At 35.9% G+C, this 27,114-nt stretch overlaps 1 protein-coding gene across 2 annotated transcripts in view; it reads left to right on the top strand.

Annotated features, from left to right (window-relative positions):
• Window positions 1-27,114, top strand: part of MALRD1 (MAM and LDL receptor class A domain containing 1) — a 747,156-nt gene that overhangs the window by 619,302 nt on the left and 100,740 nt on the right. For both annotated transcript variants that reach the window (XM_040645358.1, XM_040645357.1), the window contains exon 36: window positions 3,094-3,160. In XM_040645358.1, the coding sequence (XP_040501292.1) occupies window positions 3,094-3,160 (67 nt within the window). The remainder of the gene's footprint in view (window positions 1-3,093; window positions 3,161-27,114) is intronic.

The following is a 27,114-nucleotide window of genomic DNA, read 5'->3' as shown; positions in this document are numbered from 1 at the left end:
AGCTGGTGGGCTAATTTTAGTCAAACCAGCTAAGTTCTTGTTTAGGAAAGAAATTTCACATCTGTTCTGTTCAGCTGAGCGCGCCCGGAAGCCTGAGGGGTGTAGCTGTACCGCCATCTTTAGTAACACGCTCCCGTGTTGTAATCAAATAGGGAAAAGGAGGGAAGGTGAGATGGGAACTACAGGTGACCCTTAAGCAGCACAGGTTGGAACTGTGGGGCTCCCCTTACATGCAGTTTTTACAGGAAAGTACTGGAAATGCCATTTCTCTTCCTTATGGTTTTCCTAATAGCATTTCCTTCTCTAGCTTACTTTACTGCAGAAATACAGTATATAATACACATCACATACAAAAGATATGCTCACCGACTGTTTATATTATCAGTAAGGCTTCCAGTCAACAGTAGGTCATTGGTAGTTAAGTTTGGGGGGAGTTAGAAGTTATCTGTAGATTGTTAATGTGCAGGAGTTAAGGCCCCAAACCCCCATGTTGTTCCAGGCCAACTATATTCCTGGATGAGCAAATCACTGGAAACCTTTGAAAACAGAAAGGACACCAGACACGTGGTATATTGCAAATGTGTTCCCACACTGCAACCTCCCTCCTTTCCTATTTTTCCTCTTTCCTACTGCCTCTTGCGCCCCCTTCCCAGTGTTCAATGACTGTCTCCACAATCTGACTCTCTCTGGTTGCCCTTCAAAGTTTTCTGCCGATAGATATTTTCCTACATGAAATTTTTGTTTCTCCTTATTACTTTTCTACTATCGTTCATTATCATCATCCTTTCTCTGCCCGAGGAAATTCTTCCTCTCTCTGCTAAGGTTAGTCTGCTCCTGTAAAAACAAAGACTATCTTTGTGACACCATGACACCTAAAAAATGATCTCAAGAGATTTTTGTGGGGCAAGCATGAAAAGTAATGATAGCTGAAAGGCAGAGGGAGAAATACGAAGCTTCAAATCCATGCCCTAGCCTGTATTTTATCTCAGCTTCAGACCTGCAAATAATATTGCCCAAGGAATACTTCCACTTGGATATCCCCTTGGCCACTTAAAACACCAGCATCTTTCCCNNNNAATTCTCCCTACCCCACAGATCCCCCAATTTAGTGAATGAAACCACCAACCAACCAGAGGCCCAGCCAGAAACTTGAACATCACCCTTGATTCTTCCAAATAATCACCAGATGTTTCAAATCCCCACAATTCTCAACCTCCTACTCCACCTCTTTCATTCAGGCAACCACCCTTTCTTACTAGATTATTACAAAAAGTTCTTAACTGGGCTCCTGAATTTTAGTCTTAGCCCTTCTGTTGACTTTACATACTGGATCCAGAATTGTCTTTTTAAAGCATTAGTTTCTTAAAATTCTGACCTCCTAGGTTAAAGTTTAAACTCCTCACTGAGCCTATATAATCTGGCCCCTGTGTATCTCTGACCTTCTCACATACTCTCTTCACATTATCAGTCCAACCAGGCCAAACTTCCTTCAGATCTTTAAACATACCACACTCTCTTCTTGGCTTCTTGGTACTCTCATCAACCTTGTTACATCCATTCCAAATTATATTACTTTTAATATCGTATTTTAATTCCTGTGACTTTTTTTTTTTTTTTTTTGCATTTTTTCCCCATAAAGCTGGAAGGTCAATGAGAGCAAAGACCACAATTGTATCATCTTTAGGTCAACATGTCTTAAGCATGTGCTACGAGCTAGGCATTTTCTAACATTCTCAACAACTCTGTGAGATAGGTACTATTTTTAACCTTGTTTGACAAAGAGGAACTGGAAGCACAGAGGGATTAACTAGCTTATCCTATATCATACGGCTAATGAAGTTGAGTTGAGATCCTTCCTCAGGCAGTCTGGTTCTGGTGCCTGCAGCTTTAACAATTGTGTAGACTGCCTGTATTATTTATTGTTATTTATTTGGTGCCTAGCCTAGTGCCAGACATTAACGGAAGCTCAGAATAGATGTGTTGAATTCCAAGTTTCCACCAAGTATTGGAGTTAAGACAGCTACACCAAGAGAGAATGGTATCCTGCCACTGGTATCCTGCAAGAGAGCAGGTGTCAAAAAAAGCGAAGAAAAGCAATTTGGGTATTAAGTGAGTAGGGAAACGAACAGGTCTTCGTAGATCAGGTTGGATACGAGGATCCAAGGACTCTGGAAAGAACCCTCAGAGCTAAAGGCACTAACCACTTCCAGAGTCATACCTGTGTGACAATATCCAGCTGCTGCTTTTGGGTTTTTTTTTTTTTAATGCTTTTGGTTTTTGTTTGTTGTTTTTTTTTTAGTTTGAAAACCCAGTCTTTTATTTTTTTAATTTTTTATTATGTTCAGTTAGCCAGCATATAGTACATCGTAAGTTTTTGTTGCAGTGTTCAGTGATTCATTAGTTGCATATAACACCCAGTGCTCATTACAACACGTGCCCTCCTTAACACCCATCATCCGATTACCCCCTCCCCCCAATGCCCTCCCTTCTGTAACCCTCAGTTTGTTTTTAATCTATAAGCAAACCACCTTTGAAAATAAATGTTGATGCGAACCTAGAAGAAGGGAATGGTACAAGCAGCAAGAGAGTAGGGCCAGGGCACTGAAAGTCAGTTTCAGCTATGCTGATGTCTGTCACGGATGCAAAGGTAGGACATGCACAGGCACGAGTGACATTTTACCAAAAAGACAAGGTCACCCATGCAAAGCACTGTCTGTCATGATAGTGACTACTGTGTGGAACTTAAGACAATAAATGTTACATTAAAAAACAAATTTCAGTATAATCACAAATATGTCACGCAGACATGTTCTAAATACGTAGATTTTACTTAATCCAGGAGAGAAAAAAATCTTCTCTTATGGTCAACCTCTCAGGCATGTGAAGAGAATGAACACATCAAGGGCAGCAAGGGCCACTGAACAAATTTGTGGGACACAGGAAAGTAGACTAGAAGAATTCTTGTGCTTTTAGCAACTGGGAAGCTATTTACTCTCAGTGTCTAGGTTTGATGCAATGATTAACAGTAATATGTCCTCCTCCTTCCTAATAATATTTACAATTAACTGTGGGTTTTGTGATGCTTCTTTTTAGAGTGTCCATTAGGTTACTGCAGGAATGGTGGGAATTGTGTGGTGGAGAAGAACGGACCTGTGTGTCGGTAAGGAGCATTGTCTGCTTTTTCTTTGAACAGTTATTGCCATTGGCTTACTTTTTTTTTCTCGAAGCTGATATAATACAACACCAATGAACATGAGGTTATTAAGGCAAAAATAGTGGATAATGGCATTATTTGTATTTGTCTGTCTGAATAAGAAAAAGGAAGATGTAAGTATATTTTAGAAAAAAGATTGCAATTATTTCTTTTTTAAGATTTTATTTATTTATTTGACAGAGAGAGACAGCCAGCGAGAGGGGGAACGCAAGCAGGGGGAGTGGGATGCAATTATTTAACATGATTTTATGTCTTAACATTTTATATTGTATAGGACATAGTTTTAATACTCATTCGTTCTTATTTTTAATATTTATATCAGGTTATAAAAAGATTTTTTATATGGGTGTCATCCTATTTCAGATGAACTTAGTGTCTGTATTTCCTTATTCCCTTTTTATTTCACATTTCATATTTCTCTTTTCTAACAACAAAGGATAAAATTAATTCATAAATAAGACTTTTTTCTAGTTTATGCAAGGATGTTTACGAGTAGCCAAAGTTAAGGTACAGATAAGGAATACATTTGCATACTTAAAGCAAAAATAAACAAAAACAGTCCTTGTGATTTCTTTGGGGAATTATTTATATTGCATATCAAAGATTGCTTGATTTTCTCCCTCACCCTTTAGGGAATTGTGCGAAACAGTTTCATAAATTCCAAAGGAAATGATGCATATTCCATTATATTTGTGTTTATGACTTTTTAATCTAGCAGACCAATGTATATATTGCTTTGCTTATTAGAGAATGGATCGTAGGTTGATATTCAAGTCATAACAAAACACATAGAAGTATCTGGAAAACACTGATTGATAGTTGTTTAAATCCTTATATTCTTCTGAGTCAACACTTGTATTTTAGGAAAAGTTGTTTATCCCTTATAAAAGCAAAAATCTCTACCAATTAACACAACAACAAAAATTTTTTTATGATGAGATATGTTTAGACACTGTTTTAACATTGTTGAAAGCAAATTATTAATGGGTTTCTCTAAGTGTTTTGTCTGTTTCATTACATAATTTATTTCACAACATCTCAACAAAATTATACTTTCCCCTGTATCAGTTTCCATGGAAATTAATTCATCACAAACTGTGAGTTGATGGAAAGACAGGACGCATAGTATTAATTTCTAAAAATCTCCTGAAAGAAGTTAAGAATGATGCCATAAATAATGTCTATCAAATGTCAGCTGAGTGGATAATGTTATTTAGTGTCAACTGTTTATAGTAAGGAGGTTTGGATTTTTGTCTTCTCTAACCCTGCCAGACAAGAAAGATCTTTCGGACTGTAGCTAGTCTCAGCTAAGCAAGCAGAGTTTTGAGTTCTTGGCAATGTCCTCTGGTACTTAAATAAACTTTAAAAATGGAAATCCAGATGGTGACGTCTGAAACGTGTTTCTCTCACATGAGAAAACTCTAACATGGGGGAGAAGATGCAATGGGAACATTAAGAGGCAAAGGGACCAGAGGAAGGAAATCGATGCAGCAAAATGTAGAAAGAAATTCATTAATCAAATATATTAATATAGTATTTTTGATAGTAAATAATACTTTTTGAATAGTGAAATCACTAATCACCACCAGTATAAAAAAATGTTTGGAATTAGTGTTCTTTTCAACATAAGTACGAAAAATGACTTGAGGTTTTTTTCATATTGTAATACAGTAATGTCTTCATTCAGATTCTAATTACTTTAAAAGCGTGAACTTAAAGTAAACATATGTATATTATAATAAACTTTTAGAAGGCATACAGTAGTGTATCAAGCAAAAAGTAGAAATCCCAGCATCTAAACCCCACTCTGTAGTATTATGGTTTCTATCCACTGAAATATGATTTTCCTTTCACTGACACATGAACACACACAAGCACACATTTGTGTCTTACAGAAATATGCATTATACTGTACACGTTCACTTTGCATCTTGTTTATGTTTTTTTTTTCTCTTTGTAAAATATTGTGTTGTTGGTCATGTCAGTACATATGGCTCTAGGTCCATCACTTCCTGGCTGTGTAGTGTTGAGTAAATTTCTTAATCTAATATGTCGGGCTTCTTCTCTGGCAAACTGGAGTAGACAATAGCGCCTACCTTATAGGGTAGTTGTGGGACTTGAAGGGGTTGATATATGTGAGACCCTCGGTACTGTGTCTGACGTACAAAAGATACTACAGGAACGCTAGCAATCAGAACAATCATATCATCCCTTTTTATTCTGTGTAGTCTACAAGACTTAATGTAGTGTTCATCATCATTTAAATAACCTCATTAATCTTATTAATGGTTGTTTAGTTTCTTTCTTAAATATTTGCTTTCACAAATAACCTTACAACATCCATCCTTTGACTTGTTTGCACAATTCTTTAAGCATGACATATCTTACTGAAATGCAAAATAACAATGTAAATTATTTCTAGTTGCATTTAGTATCAAATTCATTTCCAATTAAATTTCGTATCCAGGTGATCTGTCACACACAGGTATTCCTTTTTAGATTACAGGTTAAACGAGGGTGGCTTTAGAATGCAAAGTCTTAGAGTAAATATAAAGCACTATGAAAAGGTGTTGACTTTATGTCAAACTCCTGTCATTCCCAAGTGTGAGAATTCAAGGTCTTTGTCACCCAAAGAAGTAAGGACAGAACCAAAGCCCATCTCTTATCCGGGCATTGTGAATATAAGAACTTCATGGTATCAAAAAGGAGGCCTATCACTGAGCTTTTGGGTTTTCTTTTGGGATCTAAGGTGCCTTGAGAAAGGACCTTCAGTTTTTAGCTGAGATCCTAGAGAAGAGAGACTTAAGAAAAAAAAGTCGTTTGGGTTGCTGTAAGTTTATAATTATCCACAAGTGTAAACACTACTAGGTGAACCATGGTTTTCCATTACTTGAGGAACACCAACAGGGTGGCATGTCTGAGGGTTGAAGAAGCAAATCATGATCCAAAAGAGGGAAATTATTCCTCACCTAAGGAGGCTTGGTTATATTGTTTTGATATATCAATATGTTTCTTTGAAAAAAAGTCTGAGCTATGTAATATAAATTCGAAAGGACAGGAAAGAGGTTACAAAGAAAAAAAATAACAAGTTATCAATGTTAAAAGAAAGAAATAGGAAACAGTATCAAATTAATGCATATATAATTATATATACACATATATAGATAAATTTATATATTTCATATATATGTGTATACATGAGGTCATGTAGTTAGTGAAAGTAGGCAGAAAAATATTAAAGCTTGGGTTAATTTATAGATTTTGAATACAGTTTATCAACAGCTACCCTGTCCCGCTAGATTCCACATTCTTAAATTCATTTGCCAATAAGACACCAGAGTTTATTTAATAAAATAAAACCACACCTTTCCGATAAAAACAATCCCCAAAGACTTGAACAAGTAGAAAGATATTTTCTTTTCTGAATGGCTGGCTCAAAATAGTAAGGATCTTAGTTCTTCCTAGGTTAATCTATATATTTAATGCAATTCCAACAAAAATACCCACAAGCTTTTTGTGGGGGTAAACAATTTGATATTAAAGTTCATATGGAAAATGAACGTGGGACTAGCTGGTTAAACACAGAAAAACATGCTATTAGGGGCTGAGGAGCCCTACTAGGATAAATGGAATGCTCTTATTATTAAAGCAATGTGTGGTACAGACACTTGAAAGACATTTCAGATGAGTGAAGTAGAAAATCTAGAAATATGTTCAAGTGCATATGAAAATTTAGTAAATGATAAAAATGGCATCTCAAATCACTGGACAGGATGGACTTTTTTACAAGAAATGTTGGGCAACCAGTTAGCTACTTGGAAAAAGATAAAATTGGTATAATTCCTGTGGAGGTGATTTTGGCAATATCTAACAAAACTGTATATCCATATACTTTTTGACAGTTCCACTTCTAGAATTTATACTGGTGGTACCACTGCAACAGCTCTGTAAGAATATAGAGTAACAAAGTTACTAACTGCAGGATTCTTATAATTTCAGAAGATTGGAAACAACTTAAATGTCTACGTATAGGAGAGTGTTGAATAAACTCTGGCATATCCGCACAAGGGGGTATAACTGAAATATGGAACAGTTAAGGAGTGTCCCTTTAGCCAGCTGTAGAAAGGTGTTGCATGGGGCAGCACAAAGGAAAATGAAGAAATATAGAATAGTTACTGCAACTATTCTGCAGTTCTTTCATTTGACTCAAATGTTAAAAGTCTGGAAAGTAGTGGTGCCTGGGTGGCTCAGATGCTTAAGTGTCTGCCTTCGGCTTAGGTCATGATCTCTGGGTCCTGGGATCGAGCCCGACCTCGGACTCCTGGCTTAGCAGGGAGTCTCCTTCTCCTTCTGCCTCTCCCCACTGCTTGTGCTCGAGCTCTTTCTCTCTCTCTCTCTCTCTCACACACACACACACACAGGAGTAAATAAAAATAATTAAAAAAACATCTGGATGTTATTGTTGATAATAACATGTCAGAACCTCTTAAGTGTTTGACATGCCTTTGACCTTCACATAAATCTATAAGGCAGATGGTCATGTGCTAATTTAGCAGTTAATGAAATGAGACTTAGTGGAATGAAATTAAGTAATTTTCTAAGAAACAAAAAGCAGGAAAATGGTGGAACTCAGGGCGCCTAGGTGACTCAATTGCTTAAGCCTCTGCCTTCAGCTCAGGTCACAATCCCAGGGTCCTGGGATCCAGCCTCGTGTTAGGCTCCCTGCTCGGTGGGGAGTCTGCTTCTCCCTCTCGCTCTGCCGCTCTCCCTGCTTGTGCACTCACTCTCTCTCTCAAATAAATAAATAAAATCTTAAAAAAAGAAAATGGTGGAGTTCTGATTCCAACCTAAGTCTTTTGGCCAAGGTCTATATATCCTAGGTTATCAACCACCGTGGCATGTTTCCTCTTTGGAGATTTGACTAGATGGTTCATGAGTCTATGATTGTAAGAGTCTATGAGTAGAAATATGAATCAAATGCCTACAGAAAATCTAGAACTAAACTTTATTTGCACTTGGCTATTTGCTGTTTTTTTTTTTTTAACACACTATGCGTTTTTATTCCTGTGGGTGTTCATGTTGTTCTTTTTTGCCCATTTTATACTTTCCCACCTGCACTACTTGAAAAAAAGTCTAGATTCATCTTTTATGTCCCAACCTGTGTGGGACCTCCTCTGTAGAACTTTCCCTGAAGCTGCATGCATGTGAGTCATAGCCCGTGTGCAATATACAAAAGAAGACTGGGATGTGAATCTAACAACAGGTTGTAAACCTGAGTTTAGGTATGAACGCCATCCACCACTTACTAATGCCATGACTTTGAATAAATGACTTCACCTTTTTCTACGGGGAAAGAGGAAAATGGATATTCACTAAGAAACTAACATCCTCTGCTACCCCACCATGGAGCTGTGAACTGAAAGGGGCTTCTGTATTGCTGAAATGTATAATTCATAATTGTTTTATTTACTTAAGAACATTTTTTAAATGTATCTAAATGGAAAGCATTAGTAATCTGTTCGCCAATTTCTTATTTAACATATCAAAATCATCTCCATAGTAACCAACAATAGTTCTTTATGAGGTGGAATACAGAACAAACCATCAAAATTTAAGATCATGGCCTCTGTTGTTATTTTTTCAAACACAGTACTCAAGCACTAAGGACTAACACATATTCATAATAAACTTAAATGTTTTGTAAATGAAAATCATTTCAAAATTTCAAGAAGTCAATTTAAAGAGGAGGGCATTTAGATATCTTTTATGCTATAAACTTGAGAGGCCATGCGGGTGTCTGTTTTTCAAATCCAACACATGGGAGAAACAATTCTCTGGTTAAATATAAATTACCAAAATTGTCCCAAGAAGAGGAGGTATTAAAGTTGAGTAGATTGAATAACACAGTAGAAATTTTAAAAGTCAGAGATGTAGTCCCTCTCTTCCAAAAAATTAAATACGTATATCTATTTAAAAAACTAAAAGTATTTCTCCTAAAGCCAGGAATAAGAAAAAGAATGCTCTGTTAGCACGGGGATTATTCAATTTGCTCAAGAGGTTTTAGCCAAAGAAACAAGCACAAAGAAGTGAGAGTTAAACATATTGAAAAAGCAGAAACACAAATATTATTGCAGATATACATAGCCTAGGAAATTCAAGCCAATTAAGTGTAATACTGTTAGAATGATAAAAAATGTTCAGCAAGGTAGATGGGTACATGATATATATGCAACACTAGATAAATTTCCTTTTCACCAGTAGGGACAATGATTGAACAATATAATTGGAAAAGAACTCGATTCTGAAATAGAAGCAATTATTATAATATATACAGGCCTACACTTAACAGTAAATGTTGAAGACCCACCTACCGAAAACTGCAAAGCTCACATGAAGGAAGCTCAAGGACTTGATTACATAGATAGGAAAAAGAAATGGATGGACTTACTTTCTAGAACTAGCAAATTCAATAGTGTACGGACAACAACCAAAGAACATTTTCAGTGTTTTAGATTTTTGTCGGTTTTTTAGACCAGTGGATTTTAATGGCCACCTGGAAATATAATATTTAAAGGCAAAATTAAGATTTGCTATTTGTTGTACTTGATATTAAAATATCCTATAGAGTCATGGTAATATATACTAGGGAGCCCGGATGGAAGTAGACGAATAGGCTATTGCAAAAGAATAAAGATTCTACAAATAGATTAATGTAGCTATGTGAAATTAGGATAAAATAGGCAGCAATTCAAGTCGATGAGAATGGATGGATTGGACTAGTAATAATTGGTATTAGTACAGTTGGTTAGCCATTTATTTAGAATATAAATTATTACTGACATTGTACACAGTGAATTAATTCCAGATTTAATAAAGGTATGGACAGGGTAAAATTATAAAAACTTTTAGAGAGAATATAGAATAAAGGACCATTTTTAAATCTTGAAGTATGGAAGCCACTTATAAGTTTATTAGCAGCCATAAGAGAAAAGATGAACAATTTGAAAATGTGATCACATGGATAGTTCTCAAAAATAGAATTAAAGCAGCAGTATGGCAAAAGACATATATATATATATTTTTTTAAGTATATATTTTAATAACACAATAACAGGCCACAAGAAAGTTATACAGTATATACAGTATATATTACAGACAGGGATTAATTATTACATTAATTATTTCTAGTGTTAACCGAAAAGCAATAAAAATTATGTAATAAACAACTAGACAGAAATTTTTCACAGAAGAATGAATATAAATGCTCAACACATACCTGAAAAAAATTCAACCTTCATTAATAGGTAAGTGCCAAGTAAAACCTTTAAAATCCCAGTTTTATTTGCTAAAGTGACAAAAAAATTAGTAATATCCAGTATTTGTGGGCATGTATAAACACTGGCACTTTTATTCAGAGATTATAGGAATATAATCTGTATATTTAGGAAACTAAATATACAACAAAATACACAACATTTAGGAAAGGAAACTTGTAGGAAAGACAAAGTGGAAGTACCCATTCAAGATTTTAATATGCGTACTGTTTAACTCAGGAACCTCTGTCCCAGGAATCTAGCCTGCTGATGTATTAACAAGAAATGTGTAGGTAAACGTGCTGAAATTGGTATCTTGTAGTTTTGTCTTTTTTTTTTTCTTGTAAGATTTTATTTATTTATTTCAGAGGGGGGAGAGAGAGAGAGTGCACACTTGCACAAGCAGGCTGGGGAGAGGGACAGAGGGAACAGGGACAAGCGGACTCCCCACTGAGCAGGGAGCCCAAAGTCTGGCTGGATCCCAGGACCCCTGAATCATGACCTGAGCCAAAGGCAGATGCTTATGACTGTGCCACCAGGCGCCCCTATAGTACTGGTTTGAAAACAAACTTAAATTTAAGTTCAAAAGACTGTAGCGTGATCTTATAAAACCAGTTTTTAAAAAGGGAAATATAAATCCTGACATAGAAAAGTATCTACATTGTTAGGTGAAAAATGCAAATTCCACAGTAATATGCGTATTAAAATTCTATGGGGGGAGAAGGTGGTAAATGTGAGTGTACGTAAAAAAACGAAAAACGGGTCTAGCAGTGTACACATCAAAGTGTTAGGAGTTATAAGGGACCTCTCGAGAAGGAAATTGGCTTTGGGAGAGAGCGCAAATTCCTGTTTTAGTTTCTCCATTTTTATTTTAACAAATACTGCTTCTGTAACTTAAAAAGGCATTTTTTTTTTTTAAAAAGGGCCTTAAAACAGTTACAGTATTGAAAAACAATAACATTGCTTACAGTAAAAGGCAGAGCCAACTGGCTTCTTTTAACAGTGTCTCCAAGATGAATGTGCCTGTCCCTTGGTTTTTTTCCCCTGTTGTCAGAAAGTATTACACACTTTCTGCCTCGTGCAGAGCCAGACAAGCCAGACAGACTAGGAATGTGATTGAAGATGAAGCAAATAACCTCTCTCACCAAACCTCCCTCTCTGCCTCACTCCCAAAGTTGGATCCTTCTCCAGTCACATATGCCAAAAGAGTCATGAAAATGAAAAGCACAGTAATAGCTAATTTTCCTTCTCTGCCCCTTTCCCAGAAAGCAAGTGTTGTGATATGTTTGTACACTTAACTGTTAAATTGTGTTTAGACTTTTCATGCCAGGCATAAGTTTTCACAGCTGAAAACCGCATTGCTTTGACAATTTGACGTAAGTGTCTCTTGAATGACCTGTTGACTCATCCAGGGAGGGCATTCTGCAAGGAAGGACATGGCCCAGATTTCGTTTACTGGTCACTGGTGACAGGGATTTGTGATCCAGATATTTTCCAAAGTCTCTGGTATGACCTGACTGTTAAGTAGATATTTCTTTCCTCCTGGAAGAAAAGTGGTGGGTTATTTCTGGGGCAGTATCTAATGCCAAAGGACTTGCTTTAAAAGAGAGAACAAGAGATAGCTGTCTATATTATAAGGATTAGGAACTTGAAAAACCTCGCTACTTCACTGATCTTAAAATAGCTGCATAGGAAAATGTTTCCTCTTAATCTACACAATTTTTGGCAATTTTCCTAGCATGTGCACAGCTGAGCTTTAACGGGATAGCGGTTGATTGGAAATGACATCTTTTCTTTCTTTGCTGTGCGTGCCTGTGTGCGTGTGTCCAGCGTATTCTTGAAGGGGAGGGAGAGGCACAGCCCAGTGGAGGCGCTCAGAGACCTGAGCCTTGAAGAATGCTGACAAAAAGTCATTCCTCAGAATGAATTTCACAATTTCCCAAACCAGGCTCCCTAGTGGCGCTGGAGCTGCGGGCCATCCAGCTCTGCCCTGATCCTACATAGCTTTTCTTCCTGCTCAGCCAGCATGAGTTTAACTATGTCAGAGTAGAATCTTTTGTGCTGTTGCTAGGTGGCTGATCTCTGCCTTACAGAAGCAAAATCTAGCAAATGAGGTAGAACTTTTTGAACCTATCCCTCTTACTAGTGAAATGTTGACAGATCTAAGTAGTTCAATGCATTTTAATTTTGAAACCCCCGTGGGACTTTTCTTATCCTCTGAAAGCCCTAGTTTATGTTTGCCATTGACTTAATCTGCTGTCCATCTATACCTCTGAGATGTAGGGCAGCTCTTTGTTTTCTTCATAGACTTATTTCCCTTATTTTCACTAGGAGGAAGAAGGAGGTAGTGGAAATTATTTGTGTCTTCAAGTTTAATATTAAATTATGACTATTCATGATCAGTGGCTAGATTTTATGTAATCTATAAATCTCTAGATCCATAGTATCCTTCTGTCTACTATGTAGAGAAAAATAAAGAATTGTGAGAGATGTACACGCAAACACTGGAAAGTGTAACACACAAGATAGAAAAATAATTTTCTGGAAATTACAGTGATAGTGTTGATAGAACTTCTACTCGCCTTTTCATTCTCTATGTGTGGGGCAATAACTGAACATACAAATGTATTGCAGCACATGCCACAGGGGAAGCGAGGAAAAGATAAAAGGAGAGAACATTCATTTTGGTACTGAACAAAGAGAAATGCATTCCCTTCTGAATTTACTGCTTGAGGATCCAGAGTAAAGCATATAAGAGCACTTTACAGGAAATCTTTTCATTTTAGTGTCACTATCATCTAACAATGTTGAGGACTAAAGGGGCATGTTTTCTGAATATATACGGAGAATTCCAATTTTGGAATAAATATCTTCTAATTGCATTTTTTACTTTGTAGATAAAACTGAAAAACACTATTTTCTTGTTAGAGTGTCAGAAAAAAATGTGTTTAGTTTGAAAAAAGACTTCAATATAGGAAATGAGGCTTTATATATATTATTCTTTTCCATTTTGTTGGAATTAAAAGTGATATTATAAGAAATTTCTCTGTAACAAGGTGAATTATAATGCATTGTATTTTCCTATTGGTTATGTATGCATTTTATGATGCTGAGGGAATACAAGCTATGAAAATAAAAAGGTATATGTTATTTTTATAACACATTGTTCACTAGGATAAATCACCCTAGTGAACACATGTATACCCATATTGACAAGTATTTTACCAGGTTTCTTTGTTTTTTATGGTAAAACATCACAATATATAAAAACTCAGTCATTGAAAATCAAGTTTAATGAAATACTGTGTGGTACAAGGAAAGGAAGACTAGACTTGAAATTAGAAGTTCTGCCTTGACTACATTTAATACTTACATAGTAGTGTTAGTCAGAGACCCACCAGGAAAGATAATTCACCCCACATGGATAACATAACAAAACTTTCAAGAATACTTACTTTAATGACAGTACAGGCAAGATTAAATTAATGATAAGGGATATTGAGACTCTGAGAGACTAGCAGCAGTAGAAAGCCTAAATTGGAGGGACGAGGGGTAGATCATGGATAACCAGTTCCCAGTGAGAGCTGTGTGTGTGTCGGGGGAGGGGGGAGGTGCAAGCTGGAGGGGTAGTTGGGGAAGGATGCAGCAACTGCCCTGGCAGAGAAGCTGGAGGAAACAGACAAAATATATTAAGATTTTCTCTCCTCCTACTCTCCAAGCTCCAGCTCTGTCTTCCATTGGCTAAACCCAACAGAAAGCCAACAAAGAATGAGCGATAAGGATGCAGTCCTTAGTGTTTTTTCTCTCAGGCCACACATTAGGGCATAGAAGGGGGTCTGAGTCAGCCGACTGACCATGACAATTCTCTGAACCTTTCTCTATCTTAGTATGTGTATCAATTAGAAAGCCTGTTCAGCTTCTAGTAAAAGATACCTGGCTATAGTGAAATTAAAACCTAAAGAAAAACTACTTTTCTTATAAAAATTCTAGAGATAAATGATTACTGACATCATTTCACTTGTTCAAGGATGCCAAAACCTAATCGGTGATTTTCCTGAGTTTGCAGTCTGGTCTGCTACTCCATCATAACCCCTTTCTAGACAATGCGAAATGAACAAACAAAAAACAACAAACAAACAAAACCAGAAAGGAAAAGGGAGCTTAACCAGACTCTCACATAACAACTTCTGTGTATATCTCCTTTTCCTAAGAAATGTACCGTGATAAGTTATTCAGTGGAAGTTTGGAATAAGAGGTAAAGATCAGTAAGAATATCAAGTTAAAAGAGACTGACTTTTAGACAGCTCGCGTAACACCGAGGCTATTAAAAGTGTTGAGAGAGGACTTTTGAGGGAGTTGATTTATGAAGATTTCTTGGCCATGCTGAGTCCCACCCTGTTCCTCAAGGAACAGCATAGTGAGACTGGCTTCAAAGAGGCTTCTCAGAGAGCACTGATATAGTTCCTATAGCTGTAAGAGCTCATAGGGCTAGTGTTTGTCATGCATATGAGACATCTAGAGGGGCTTGGTGGTGGCTCTTGCCCTACGGTGGCAGGGCACAGTGGAACAGTAGCTGGGGCCTTGGGAAAGAACTGCATGCCTCCCCTAGAAGTAGGTCAAGAGTACACAAATCTTGGAGACAGAATATTATACTCAATTAGTAATGTCACCCTGGTGGTTTTAAACAAACAAACAAACAAAAAATGTTTTGCCAGAGTGGTTTTGCCAGAATTTGAGGGGACCCCAAAGTAAAAGGACAAAACGGCCTTCTGAAAAATCCAAGGATTCTTTACACACTTGCTAGGCCCAGAGAACTGGAAGCAGAACTCAAGGAAGGATGTTCTTTATCTACTTCCCAGATTCCAGTGACAGATGGACCAGAAGCAGTGGGAGAGGAGGGGCTGAGGGAGAAAGAAAATGCCAAGTCTCGTGTTCCCAAAATGTGGCAACTATCCTAAAGCTGGTCCCTGCTAAGAGAAGGGAAGAAACACAACCTTAAGTTTGGGGTTTTGATTGTTCCATAAGATTGAGCACTTAAATTACCAAAACGATGCTTTTATCACTTAAAGTGACCATCATGTTACTCGTTTATCTAAACTGTGCAAGAGAGTCATAAAGCCTATTAGAATTTTTAGAATTTTTATTTATATGTATTAGATTTAAAGACCATGGGAGACAAAATGGGTTTTATTTTTCTTTTATCCCAAACGCCATGCTTATCCAATGTACAGGTTTAATAATTTTTTCAGCTGGGCATTTTTTGGGGTTCTTCTGGTGAGGAAGAAGGAGAGAATGGATATGGCTAGGTGCTGAGAAGTCACCTCCATAGAACTCATCTACAAATTGAGTGGGATTAACTAGGGGCCCTCAAATATGACTGCACAGCTTTACAAAATAATAGGCCATTAAAAAGGGAAGCTGTAAAAATTTGGTAAGAAGACTTTGATTGCAGATATTTATTTGGCTAAAGCCAAATAAAAAGGACTATAGAAAGGACAAATTGGCTGGAATTGGTACTAGCCGTACTTCCAATCTGGTGGAAGAACATATGAAACGAGGTGTGCAAGCAAGATTCTGCACCCATGAAATCAGGATGAAAAAAATTGCAATTGTGGTCTTGATCTGTATCTTCTGTGAAGGAGAATGCCTGCCATAGCAAGAACATAGATTGCACTGCAACTAGTACTTAGACCAAGCTACCTATGGGAGTAAGAACTGCATATTTGAGATCTGTAGTATCATGGCAACCCTGGAGCCTTGAAACACTAAGACTTGGACAATGGAGAACAACCTAAGAAAACTAAGTTAAAACCATTACATGGGGAGAATCATGAGAGAGAACTCCAATTCAAGATGAGTTCATGAAATAAAGCTCTAAGGCAATTAGAAAATCTAATGATAAGAAAGACAGTAAGCAAAATCAACAATTAGGAAATATACTCCCGGTGAAATAAAAATTTTAAAAAGCAACTTAAAATATGTTTAATATAGGTATGTTAAAACTCCTCAAAAATCTAAAGGAAGAAATATAATCTATAAAATATAAAAGAAGTATTTTTTAAGTAATTAGGCAGGTATAATTTTTTAAAAATTGGACTAAAAAATAATCATGGAAATTTAAAATAGAATCTAGTTCTAAGTTGAATACAGTTGAAAATAGAATTAATAAATTGGAAGATTTTTTAAAAATGACTCATAACACAAAGACAAATAGGTTTAAAAAAGAGAAAATACTTAAAATATATAGATACATAAAGGGCAGATTAATGAGCTTCACTATATGCCACTATGATTTCTAAAAACAGAAAAACAGAATATTAGAGAAGCAATATTGAAAAAAAAAGTGTCTAAGAATAGAAGATTTGAATAAAATCATGAATTTAAATTGAGCACATAAAATGTTACATACACATGTGCATGCAAAACAACAACAACAAAACCCTAAAATCCACACCTTAATGTAGCATAGGAAAGTTGCATGGTATCAGGAGAAAGGGGATATTTTAAAAGCAGAAGAAAATATACACAGTACTTTCGAAGTTTTATTAATTAAACTGACCATGGAACTCTCTGAGGAATATAGACACCAGACGATAACAGAGGGAAAACGCTAAGGGAACACAATTGTCAAATTAGAATTTCATGCCGTGGCAAACTGAAATAAAAACACTCTCCATCATACAGAGATTAGGAATATTTATTATACGTAGACTTCCCAATAAAAGAAATAATTCCTTGGTAAATATTTCAGCAAAATGAAATGTTTATCTCAAAGCGAAAGTGAGGATGCGTAAAACAGTGATGATTAAAAAAACTGGTAAACTCTTCTATATATTTATTAACTATTAACTCTAAAAATAATACCTGCTTTTTAAATTTGTTTTAAAGAGTCAGAACTAAAATCTGGAAAGGAATAGCAATGGAAAAGAGGAAAATTCGGAGAGTAGTTCTATGTGCTAAATTCCTTTTCCATTTCAGAAGTTAGACATTCCAAAATTAGGATTTGGTTGAGAAATATGTTATTTATATAATATTTATAAATATAATTTTTTACTGCAGTAAAATATATATAACACTAAATGTACATTTTACAACTTTCAAGTGTAGAGTTAAGTAGTATTAAGTATATTCACACTGTTGTGCAACCATCACCACCATCCATTTCCAGGACACTTTTTATCTTATAAAATTGAAACTCTACCCATTAAATAATAACTCCCCACCCTACAACCAGCCCTTGGCAACCACCTTTTACTTTCTGTCTGCTATACATTTGACCACTCTAACCTCATATACGTGGAATCATACAATATTTGTACTTCTGTGACTGTCTTACTGGGCACAGCCCATGCTTACACCTTTTGGCTACTAAGAATGTTACTGCTATGAACATGTGTTTTATACCCATGTATAAAAGTCCCTGCTTTCAAAGCTATGACTATATTTTAAACCTTAAAGACTGCCACCAAAGAATAACAATAAAATGTGTAACTTCTAATATTAACAGAAGAAAAAAAAAGGGAGAAATAGTCTATTAACCAAAAGAAACCATGAGAAGAGAAAAAAAATGAAACAAAAACAATACTAAAAAGGAAGCACAAAATAATTGAAATATTAAAATATCAGTAATTACAATACATTTAAATAGATGAAAAGTACCTATCCAATGGCATCAATTATACTGTTGCTTTAAAAAATAATCAGTTATATGCTGTTTAAAGGTATACGTACAGACAGACTGAAGAGAAATTGGTTGGAAAACATATCCAAGAAAAAAATAATAAAGTTGCTGTAGCACCAAAATAAAAATGAGGCAAAAATTAATTTAAAATAGAAATAAAAAGGGAAAAAAAGTGTAACAGGAGTAAAAGTGGATAAATGAATAATTCCTCATGAACTGAAACACACAAGACAATGCAACATCAAAATGTATATATCAAAATTGATCAAAAGGAAAATTTTCCATGATTGAAAAAAAGAATATAAGTATAGAGTAGATATTATTCAAAGTATGAAATTACTATAATACTTTCTTAATAATATTTAAATATATAAAACTGGGAATTATCTGGAAAAATTAAATTACCAAAAATGACTTATAAAGAAACAAAAATAATCACCTTAGATAAATTGATAAAAAGTTCCCCCATCAAATGGCCACTCAAAGCAGATTTGCTTTTTCTTACATCTTTTATTGTGAAATATGGGCACAAATATATTCACATCGATCAACAGAACAGAACAGAAAACCCAGAAATGAACCCACAATGATATGGTCAATTAATTTTCAACAAAGCAGGAAAGAATACCCAATGGAAAAAAAAGACAGTCTCTCCAACAAATGGTGCTGGGAAGACTGGATAGCAACATGCAGAAGAATGAAACTGTACCACTTTCTTACATCACACACAAAAACAGATTCAAAATGGATGAAAGACCTAAATGTGAGACAGGAACCCATCAAAATCCTAGAGAAGAACACAGACAGCAACCTCTTTGACCTTGGCTCAGCAACTTCTTGCTAGACATGTCTCCAGAGGCAAGGGAAACAAAAGCAAAAATAAACTGTTGGGACTTAATCAAAATGAAAATCTTCTTCATAGTGAAGTTAACAATCAAGAAAACAAAAAGGCAACCTATGGAATGGGAGAAGGTATTTGCAAAAAAAGGGTGAGTATCTAAAATATATAAAGAACTTATAAACTCAACCCCCCAAAATGAATAATTCAATTAAAAATGGCAGAAAGCATGAACAGACATTTTTCTAAAGAAGGCATACACATGGCCAACAAGACACATGAAATAGTGTTCAACATCACTGATCATCAGGGAAATACAAATGAACTACAATCAGATATTATCTCACACCTGTCAGAATGGCTAAAATCAACAATACAAGAAGGAGGATAGATGTGGAGAAAAGAGAACCCTCTTGCACCATTGGTGGGAATTTAAACTGGTGCAGCCACTCTGGAAAACAGTGTGGAGGTTCCTCAAAAAGTTAAAAATAGAACTACCCTATGATGCAGCAATTGCACTACTAAGTATTTACCCAAAGAATACAAAAATACTAATTCAGAGGAATATATACACCCTGATGTTTACAGCAGCAGTATCTACAAGAGCCAAGTTATGGAAATATATGTATATGTGTGTGCACACACACAAACACACACTGGAACATTACTCAGAAATTTAAAAAAGATGAAATCTTGCCATTTGCAATGACATGGATGGAGCTAGAGAGTATTATGCTAAGTGAAATAAGCAATCAGAAAAAGACAAATACCATATGATTTCACTCATATGTGGAATTTAAAAAACAAAAACAACAAGCAAAGCGGTGGGGGGGGGGTAAGGAAAACAAACAAGCTCAACTATAGAGAACAAACTGACAGTTACCAGAGGGGCAGTGGGTGGGGGGATGGAGGAAATAGGTGATGGGGATTCATGAACACACTTGTCCTGATGACCATCAGGTGTTGAATGGAAGTGCTGAGTCACTATATTGTACATGGTGTGTTAACTAGCTGGAATTTAAATAGAAACTTAAAGAAAAAATAAATGTTAAGGGGGACTCTGTAAGTGGAAAAGAAAAACCATGAGTAAGAAAAAGAGCAAGCAAAAAAAAAAAGTATATCTGTAAAAATTAGTCAAGAAAAGCACATAATGAAAGGATATAGAATATAAAAAAAATTGAAGAAAATATGTTAATCTAATAAATAATTACAAAGGAACCTCCCGTATCTGATGATTTTTAAGATGAAGTTTACTTACTAAATCTTCATAGAACAATAATCCCTATTCTGTACCAATTATTTCAGAAATATGAAAGGAAGTGGAAAAACCATCCTACTCACTTTATGAGACAGGATAATGTTCATACCAACAGTGCATAAGGACAGAACAAAGAAAGTACAGACCAATTTTACTTCTAAACACAAACACAAAAATCGAAAGTGAAATATTTGCAAAAAATCTATCCGTTGTTACCAGATAAAGTAACTTAGTCATAGAGAGGTTCANNNNCTTGCCACTTTGTAACAAAACTGGATATTTGGCCTACCAGGTTCCAGAATCAGAGTCAAAGGGGAGTCGTTGATGGTGTATAACCACATTAATCAAATGGTCAAAATTCCATTTTGGAAGGTTAATACCCCATTCAGTTTTCAGAAATAACAAGTGAATCACCGGGCCAGCCACATGATGGGGTGGGCACCTGGGGCTGCGTCATGGTACTGGTATGCCTACGTAGGTGCAGTTTCAAAATAAGCTTAAGATCACTTTTCCAGAAAGGAACCACGTGATGCTAGAAAGACAGCACCACATGACAGATCAAAGAATTCAGGAGAGAAGGCAAAAGGTTTAGTCCTTAATGGTCAACAAAAGGAATGCCCAAAGATATGATAATGCAAGAATTTAGACAAGGCAATGAATAAGGTCATGTGCCAATGGCCACTTCTTTTTTCCTTATTGGTTTCTCGCCATGTATTATGAAAACATGTCAAATGTGTTAAAGGCACAAGATAAGCAGAGTGGAGACAAAATGGAGAGAATGTTTAGAGAGACTGAAATTCACCATAAAACTTACAGGCACCCTGCTAGTCTAAAAGTAAAGTGATACTGTGGTAAGAGAGAGTAGCAGACGATTAAAATTTTGGAAAAGAGATGTTAGAACTTAATAATTAACTGAATGTGAGTGAGGGATGATGTAGAAGAAGAAAGAATCAAAGATTATCCTAAAGCCTTTCTAATAACTTGGAAGATGGTGGCACTGTAAGCCAAAACTTGAATGTCTGGAAGAGTTGTTTTTAAGAGAAGAGACCTACTGTTCTATTAAACTATCCAGGAAGTATATTTCCAGCTACTTCAGGAATGTGAACCAAGCAGTCCTTCACCAGAGTAGGGTTTGTTTGCAGTTATTATGGTATTTTTTTTTTTTAGCCTCTGCTCTTAGATTCCAATGAGGTCACCTCCCACAAAAGATTGTCTGTGGAAGCTGTTTGGCAAGACTCCTCGTGAAGGAAGCTCAGACTCAAACCATAAGAGACATGTCAGCAAACAGTTTAACTTCCTTTTTGTCATGTGGGTGACCAGAGTAACAGGAAGGCTAGTTTTTTTTTTCTTTTTTTTTAATTGAAGTCTCATGAAAACTAAATGCTTAAACTCTGCTTTATCTGAGGAAAAAAAGAAAAAAAAAGAAAGAAAAGAAATAACTCAGAGCTCCAAAGGCATACAACTAAAACAGAAAGTAAAAGTTAGGAAATGGAAGTGAGGAATGGTCCAGAAGTTCAAATGCAGAGACAGATACAGTGCCAAAAACATAGCATTTTTCTCCTCAAAAAAAAAAAAAAGAAAAAGAAAGAAAAAGAAAAAGATTTAGTCTTGAGACTGCTTTTATTTCAGAAAAAGCATCCATTGTATCACCTGGTAGGGTTCAGTCATACATAGAGGATGAAACTTATGTGTTTATTTTTCTGTAGAACCATGGCAGGATACAGTCATCTTTAAATGGTCTTGATTGGGAAAATGGCTGAAATGAAGTATTTCAAATTCAACAGATATATCTGATTCCCGCAAGAATCCTTTGAAATAACACTCTGCCCACCACACAAGGAGGTTCTCATACCCTTTAAGCAACTGTTCCCTAGCTCAAACTATACATTTTGGGAAACATACAATCAGCCAGTCAGTCAATAGAAATAAAATCACACTTCAAAATCAGAGTTTGAGCCTCCGTAACATCCCTGAGGAGTCACTGACATCTCAGTGTTCCATTCCTTTAGCATACAGAAATCAGTGTACATTTCTAGTCTTTTAGCATAAAACCCGTGTGGGAAATGACACACAAATTATTTTATTGGCAGAGGAAATTAAAATAAGGATTGTGAATGTGTACCAGTTGAACATTAGTATTTTCTCATCATATTTGCAGTGTGCATGCGTCTGGCGAGAAGCTAACCACTGTATTGCTCTCAGAATAGATAATTTGAATGTTTTTTAACTTAACAAGACAAGATGCACTTTAAGTCACCATTAATTAAACCTCAGAGTTGCTACTGCTTTAGAGTCAGTGTGTGGTTTTGAATTAATATCAGAATTTTCAGGTTTTTTTCAGGAGGAGTGGTAGTAGAGATAGTCTGTTTCTAACAGCTGACCTGCACAAATTAAATTGAAATTTCTCAGGTCACCTCCCCTCCCCTCCCCTCAACGCATGCCTGTTGCAGTGATTCCCCATTGACTATGATGCCCACTGGGGGGCATCTTTATGTTCTACTCCTTAGCTGCGTTCCCTGAAGTCTAAGATTGTAGTATTCAAGTGTGTCTCCAATCCTGAAAAAGGGGAAGGGAAGAAAAAGTCTGTTTTAGTTTTTTAAATAAGTACATGTCTATGAGGTCTTTTAAAAAATTGAAACTGAACACTGAACATTTTATTAACATTCCTTTCCACCCTGACCATGTTCTGTATCAGATTATTTTGTGGAGTTTCATAGCACTATGCTATTTTGGAAAATGTGGTATCCAACAGCATCTAATTCTAATACATATCTCTCTGGGTCACTATTACTCTGTGGTTAAAAAGTCCCTTCCATTTCATTTCTTGAACTTATCTAGTTTCCTCCTTTCCCCTTTCTACACAATTTAGAAATAACTGCATTCATGGTATTACACAGCAAAAGAGCGAAGATGTGGAAATTATTTAATAATTTCTTGTTTTGTTTTTCAAATGAAAAGAAAAAACTAATAAGGAAATTGTCAGAATAATGGAGTTTTATTTTTAAAAAATAGTGCTACATAGTTTTCATATCCAACTAGAAGGCATTGCTCTCTACTCATGTTATTATCATCTTAATGCCATCTATATTTACCTTGTACATTAATTTTTACTAATGGTCCCAAAGGAAGAAAAAATTTAGGCTTACATAAGAGAAAAAGGCTAAAATTATCAGATTTAAATATCCCAAAGTTGTTTATCATAAACTTGTAAGACTTAAACATTCCAGAGTTTATACTGAAGTATAACTGACATACAGTATCCTGTTAGTTTCAGATGTACATCATAGTGATTTGATATTTTTATATATTACAATGATACACACAATAAGGCAGTTAGCTTCTGTCACCATACAAAGTTGTTATAGTATTATTGACTATATTCCTTATGCTGCACATTATACCCCATGCCTTATTTATTTTATAACTGGAAATCTGTACCTCTTAATCACCTCCATCTATTTTGCTTGCCCCCCCAAATCCTCCCCCCTCTGGTAACCAACGGTTTGTTTCCTGTATCTGTGAGTCTGTTTCTGTTCTGTCTGTTCATTTGTTTTGATTTTTGGATTCCACAGATAAGCGAAATCACATGGTATTTGTGTTGGTGTGCCTGACTTGTTTCACTTAGCGTAATACCCTCTAGATACATCCGTGTGCTCACAAAGACAAGATTTCATTTGTTTTATGGCTGAGTAATATTCCTGTGTGTGTGTATGTGTGTGGGCCTGTGTCCTCACATACGCACAAACATAAGACATCTTTATCCATTCATCTGTCAACGAACACTTAGGTTCGTTCTCAGCCAATATCTTGGCTATTGTAAATAATGCTGCAGTGAACAAAGGCAGCACATATCTCCTCAAATTTGTGTTTTAATTTCCTTCGAATAAATACCCAGAAGTGGAATTGCTGGATCATATGGCATTTCTATTTTTCATTTTTTGAGGAACTTCTCTAATATTTTCCATAGAGGCTGCACCAATTTACATTCCCACCAACAGTGCACAAGGGTTCCTCTTTCTCCACGTACTCACCAATACTTGTTATTTTTTGTCTTTTTGATAAAAACCAATTTAATAAGTATAAGATAATATTGTGGTTTTGATTTGCATTCCCCTGATAATTAGTGACGTTGAGCATCTTTTCATGTGTCTGTTGGTCATCTGTATGTCTTCTTTGGAAAATTGTCTGTTCAAGTCGGCTGCCCATTTTTTAGTGAGGTAGTTGGGCTTTTTTATATTAAGCTGTGTAGACTCCGTATATTTTGGATATTAAACCCTCATCAAATGTATGATTTGCAAATATCTTCTCCCATTCAGTAAGCTGCCTTTTCATTTTGTTGATGGTTCATTTTGTTGATGGTTTATGTCACGGTACAGAAGCTTTTTTAGTATGATGAAATCCCACCTGTTTATTTTTGTTATCATTGCCCTTGTCTGAGGAGACTGGCCCCCCAAAATATTGCTAAGACTGATATCAAACAGCTTACTGCCTATGTTTTCTTCTAGGAGTTCTGTAGTTTCAGGTGTTACATTTAAATCTTTAATCCATTTTGAATTAATTTTTGGATATGGTGTAAAGTAGTGGTAATGAAAATAATTCCATAATTTTGCATGTAGCTGTCCAGTTATCCCAGCACCATCTATTAAAGAGACTGTCTTTTCCCATTGTATATTTGTGACTCCTTTGCCATAGATTACTATATATTTATTAGTTTATTTCTGGGCTCTTTGTTCTATTCCATTGATCAGTGCTTCCACTGAGGTCTGTTTTTGTGCCACTACCATACTGTTTTGATTACTATAGCTGTATAGTATAGTTAGAGGTCTGAGACTGTGTTACCTCCAGTATTATTCCTCTTTTTCTAGATTGTTTGGGCTATTCAGGGTCTTTGTGGTTCCATACAGATTTTAGAATTCTTTGTTCTAGTTCTGTGAAAACCACCACTGGTATTTTGATGGGGATTATGCTGAATCTGTAGATTGTTTTCAGTAGTGTGGACATTTTAACAATATTAATTCTTCCAGTCCATGAGCACAGTATATCTCTGCATTTATCTTTCTTATGTTCAGTGTCTTTCATCAGTGTTTTATGGTAGTCAACGTATAGGCCTTTTACCTCCTTGGTTAAATCTGTTCCTAGGTATTTTATTCTTTTTTGTGCAACTGTAAATGGAGTTGTTTTCTTAATTTCTCTTTTGCTGCTTCATTATTAAGTATATAGAAATACAACCAATTTCTGTATATTGATTTGTATCCTGCAACTTTACTGAATTCATTTATTAATTTAGGAGTTTTTTGATAGAGTCTTTAGGGTTTTCTTCTCTTTTGAATTTTTTTTGAGTCTGTAGGGTTTTCTATATATAGTATCATGTCATCTGCAAATAGTGACAGTTTTACTTCTTCCTTCCTAATTTGGATGCTTTTTATTTCTTTTGCTTACCTAATTGATATGGCTAGGACTGCAGTACCATGTTGAAAGAGGTGAGGACAGGGCACGTGTTGTGATGAGCACTGGGTGTTATATGTAACTAATGAGTCATTGAACACTACATCAAAAACTAATGAGGTACTATACAGTGGCTAACTTAACATAATAAAAAAAAATTAAAAAAAAGAAAGAGGTGACGATGGGCATCCTTGTCTTATTCCTGATCTTAGAGGACAAGTTCTCAGGTTTTCAACACTGAATATGATGTTAGGTGTGGGCTTGTCTTATATGGCTGTTATTATGTTGAGGTGTGCTCCTTCTATACCCACTTTGTTGAGAGTTTTTTTTTTTTTAATCTTAAATGGATGATTAATTTTGTTCATTACTTACTTTATTCTGCATGCATTAAGATCATATGATTTTTATCCTTCATTTTGCTAATGGGGTGTATCACGTTGATTGATTTCCAGATGTTTTGCTACTTTGTTTTGAAGTAGGCTACACACCCAGTGTGTAGCCCAGTGAAGGGTTTAAACTCTAACTCTGAGGGGCGCCTGGGTAGCGCAGTCGTTAAAGCGTCTGCCTTCGGCTCAGGGCGTGATCCCGGCGTACCGGGATCGAGTCCCACATCGGGCTCCTCCGCTATGAGCCTGCTTCTTCCTCTCCCACTCCCCCTGCTGTGTTCCCTCTCTCGCTGGCTGTCTCTCTGTTAAATAAATAAATAAAATCAAAAAATAAAATAAAATAAAATAAACTCTAACTCTGAGATCAAGACCTGAGCTGAGATCAAGATTTGGATGCTTAACTGATTGAGCCACCTAGGTACCCCTGATTTGCAGATGTTGAACAATCCTTGCATCACTGGAATAAATCCCACTTGATCATGGTGTATATTTCCTTTAATGTATTATTGCAATTTTTTTGCTCATATTTTGTTGAGGATTTTTGCAACTATGCTCATCAGGAATACAGGCCTATAAATTTCTGTGTGTGTGTGTGTGTGTGTGTGTGTGTGTGTGTGTGGTAACTGCTTGGTATCAGGGTAATGCTGGCTTATAAAATGAGTTTGGGAATGTTCCCTCTTCTTCAATATTTTGGAATAATTTGAGCAGAATAGGTACTAACTCTTCTTTATTTTTTATTTTAAAGATTTTATTTATTTAACAAAGAGAGCGAGAGAGCACAAGCAGGGGGAACAATAGAGGGAGAGGGAGAAGCAGGCTCCCTGCTAAGCAGGGAGCCCAACTGGGTCTTGATCCCAGGACCCTGGGATCATGACCTGAGCTGAAGGCAGATGCATAACCATCTGAGCCACCCACGCGCCCCAAATTCTTCTTTAAATGTTTGCAGGATTCACCTGTGAAGCCATCTAATCCCGGACTT

Source organism: Ursus maritimus, unplaced genomic scaffold, assembly GCF_017311325.1.
Source record: "Ursus maritimus isolate PB19 unplaced genomic scaffold, ASM1731132v1 scaffold_31, whole genome shotgun sequence".
Lineage (NCBI taxonomy): Eukaryota > Metazoa > Chordata > Mammalia > Carnivora > Ursidae > Ursus > Ursus maritimus.
This window is presented reverse-complemented; position numbering and strand designations above follow the sequence as displayed.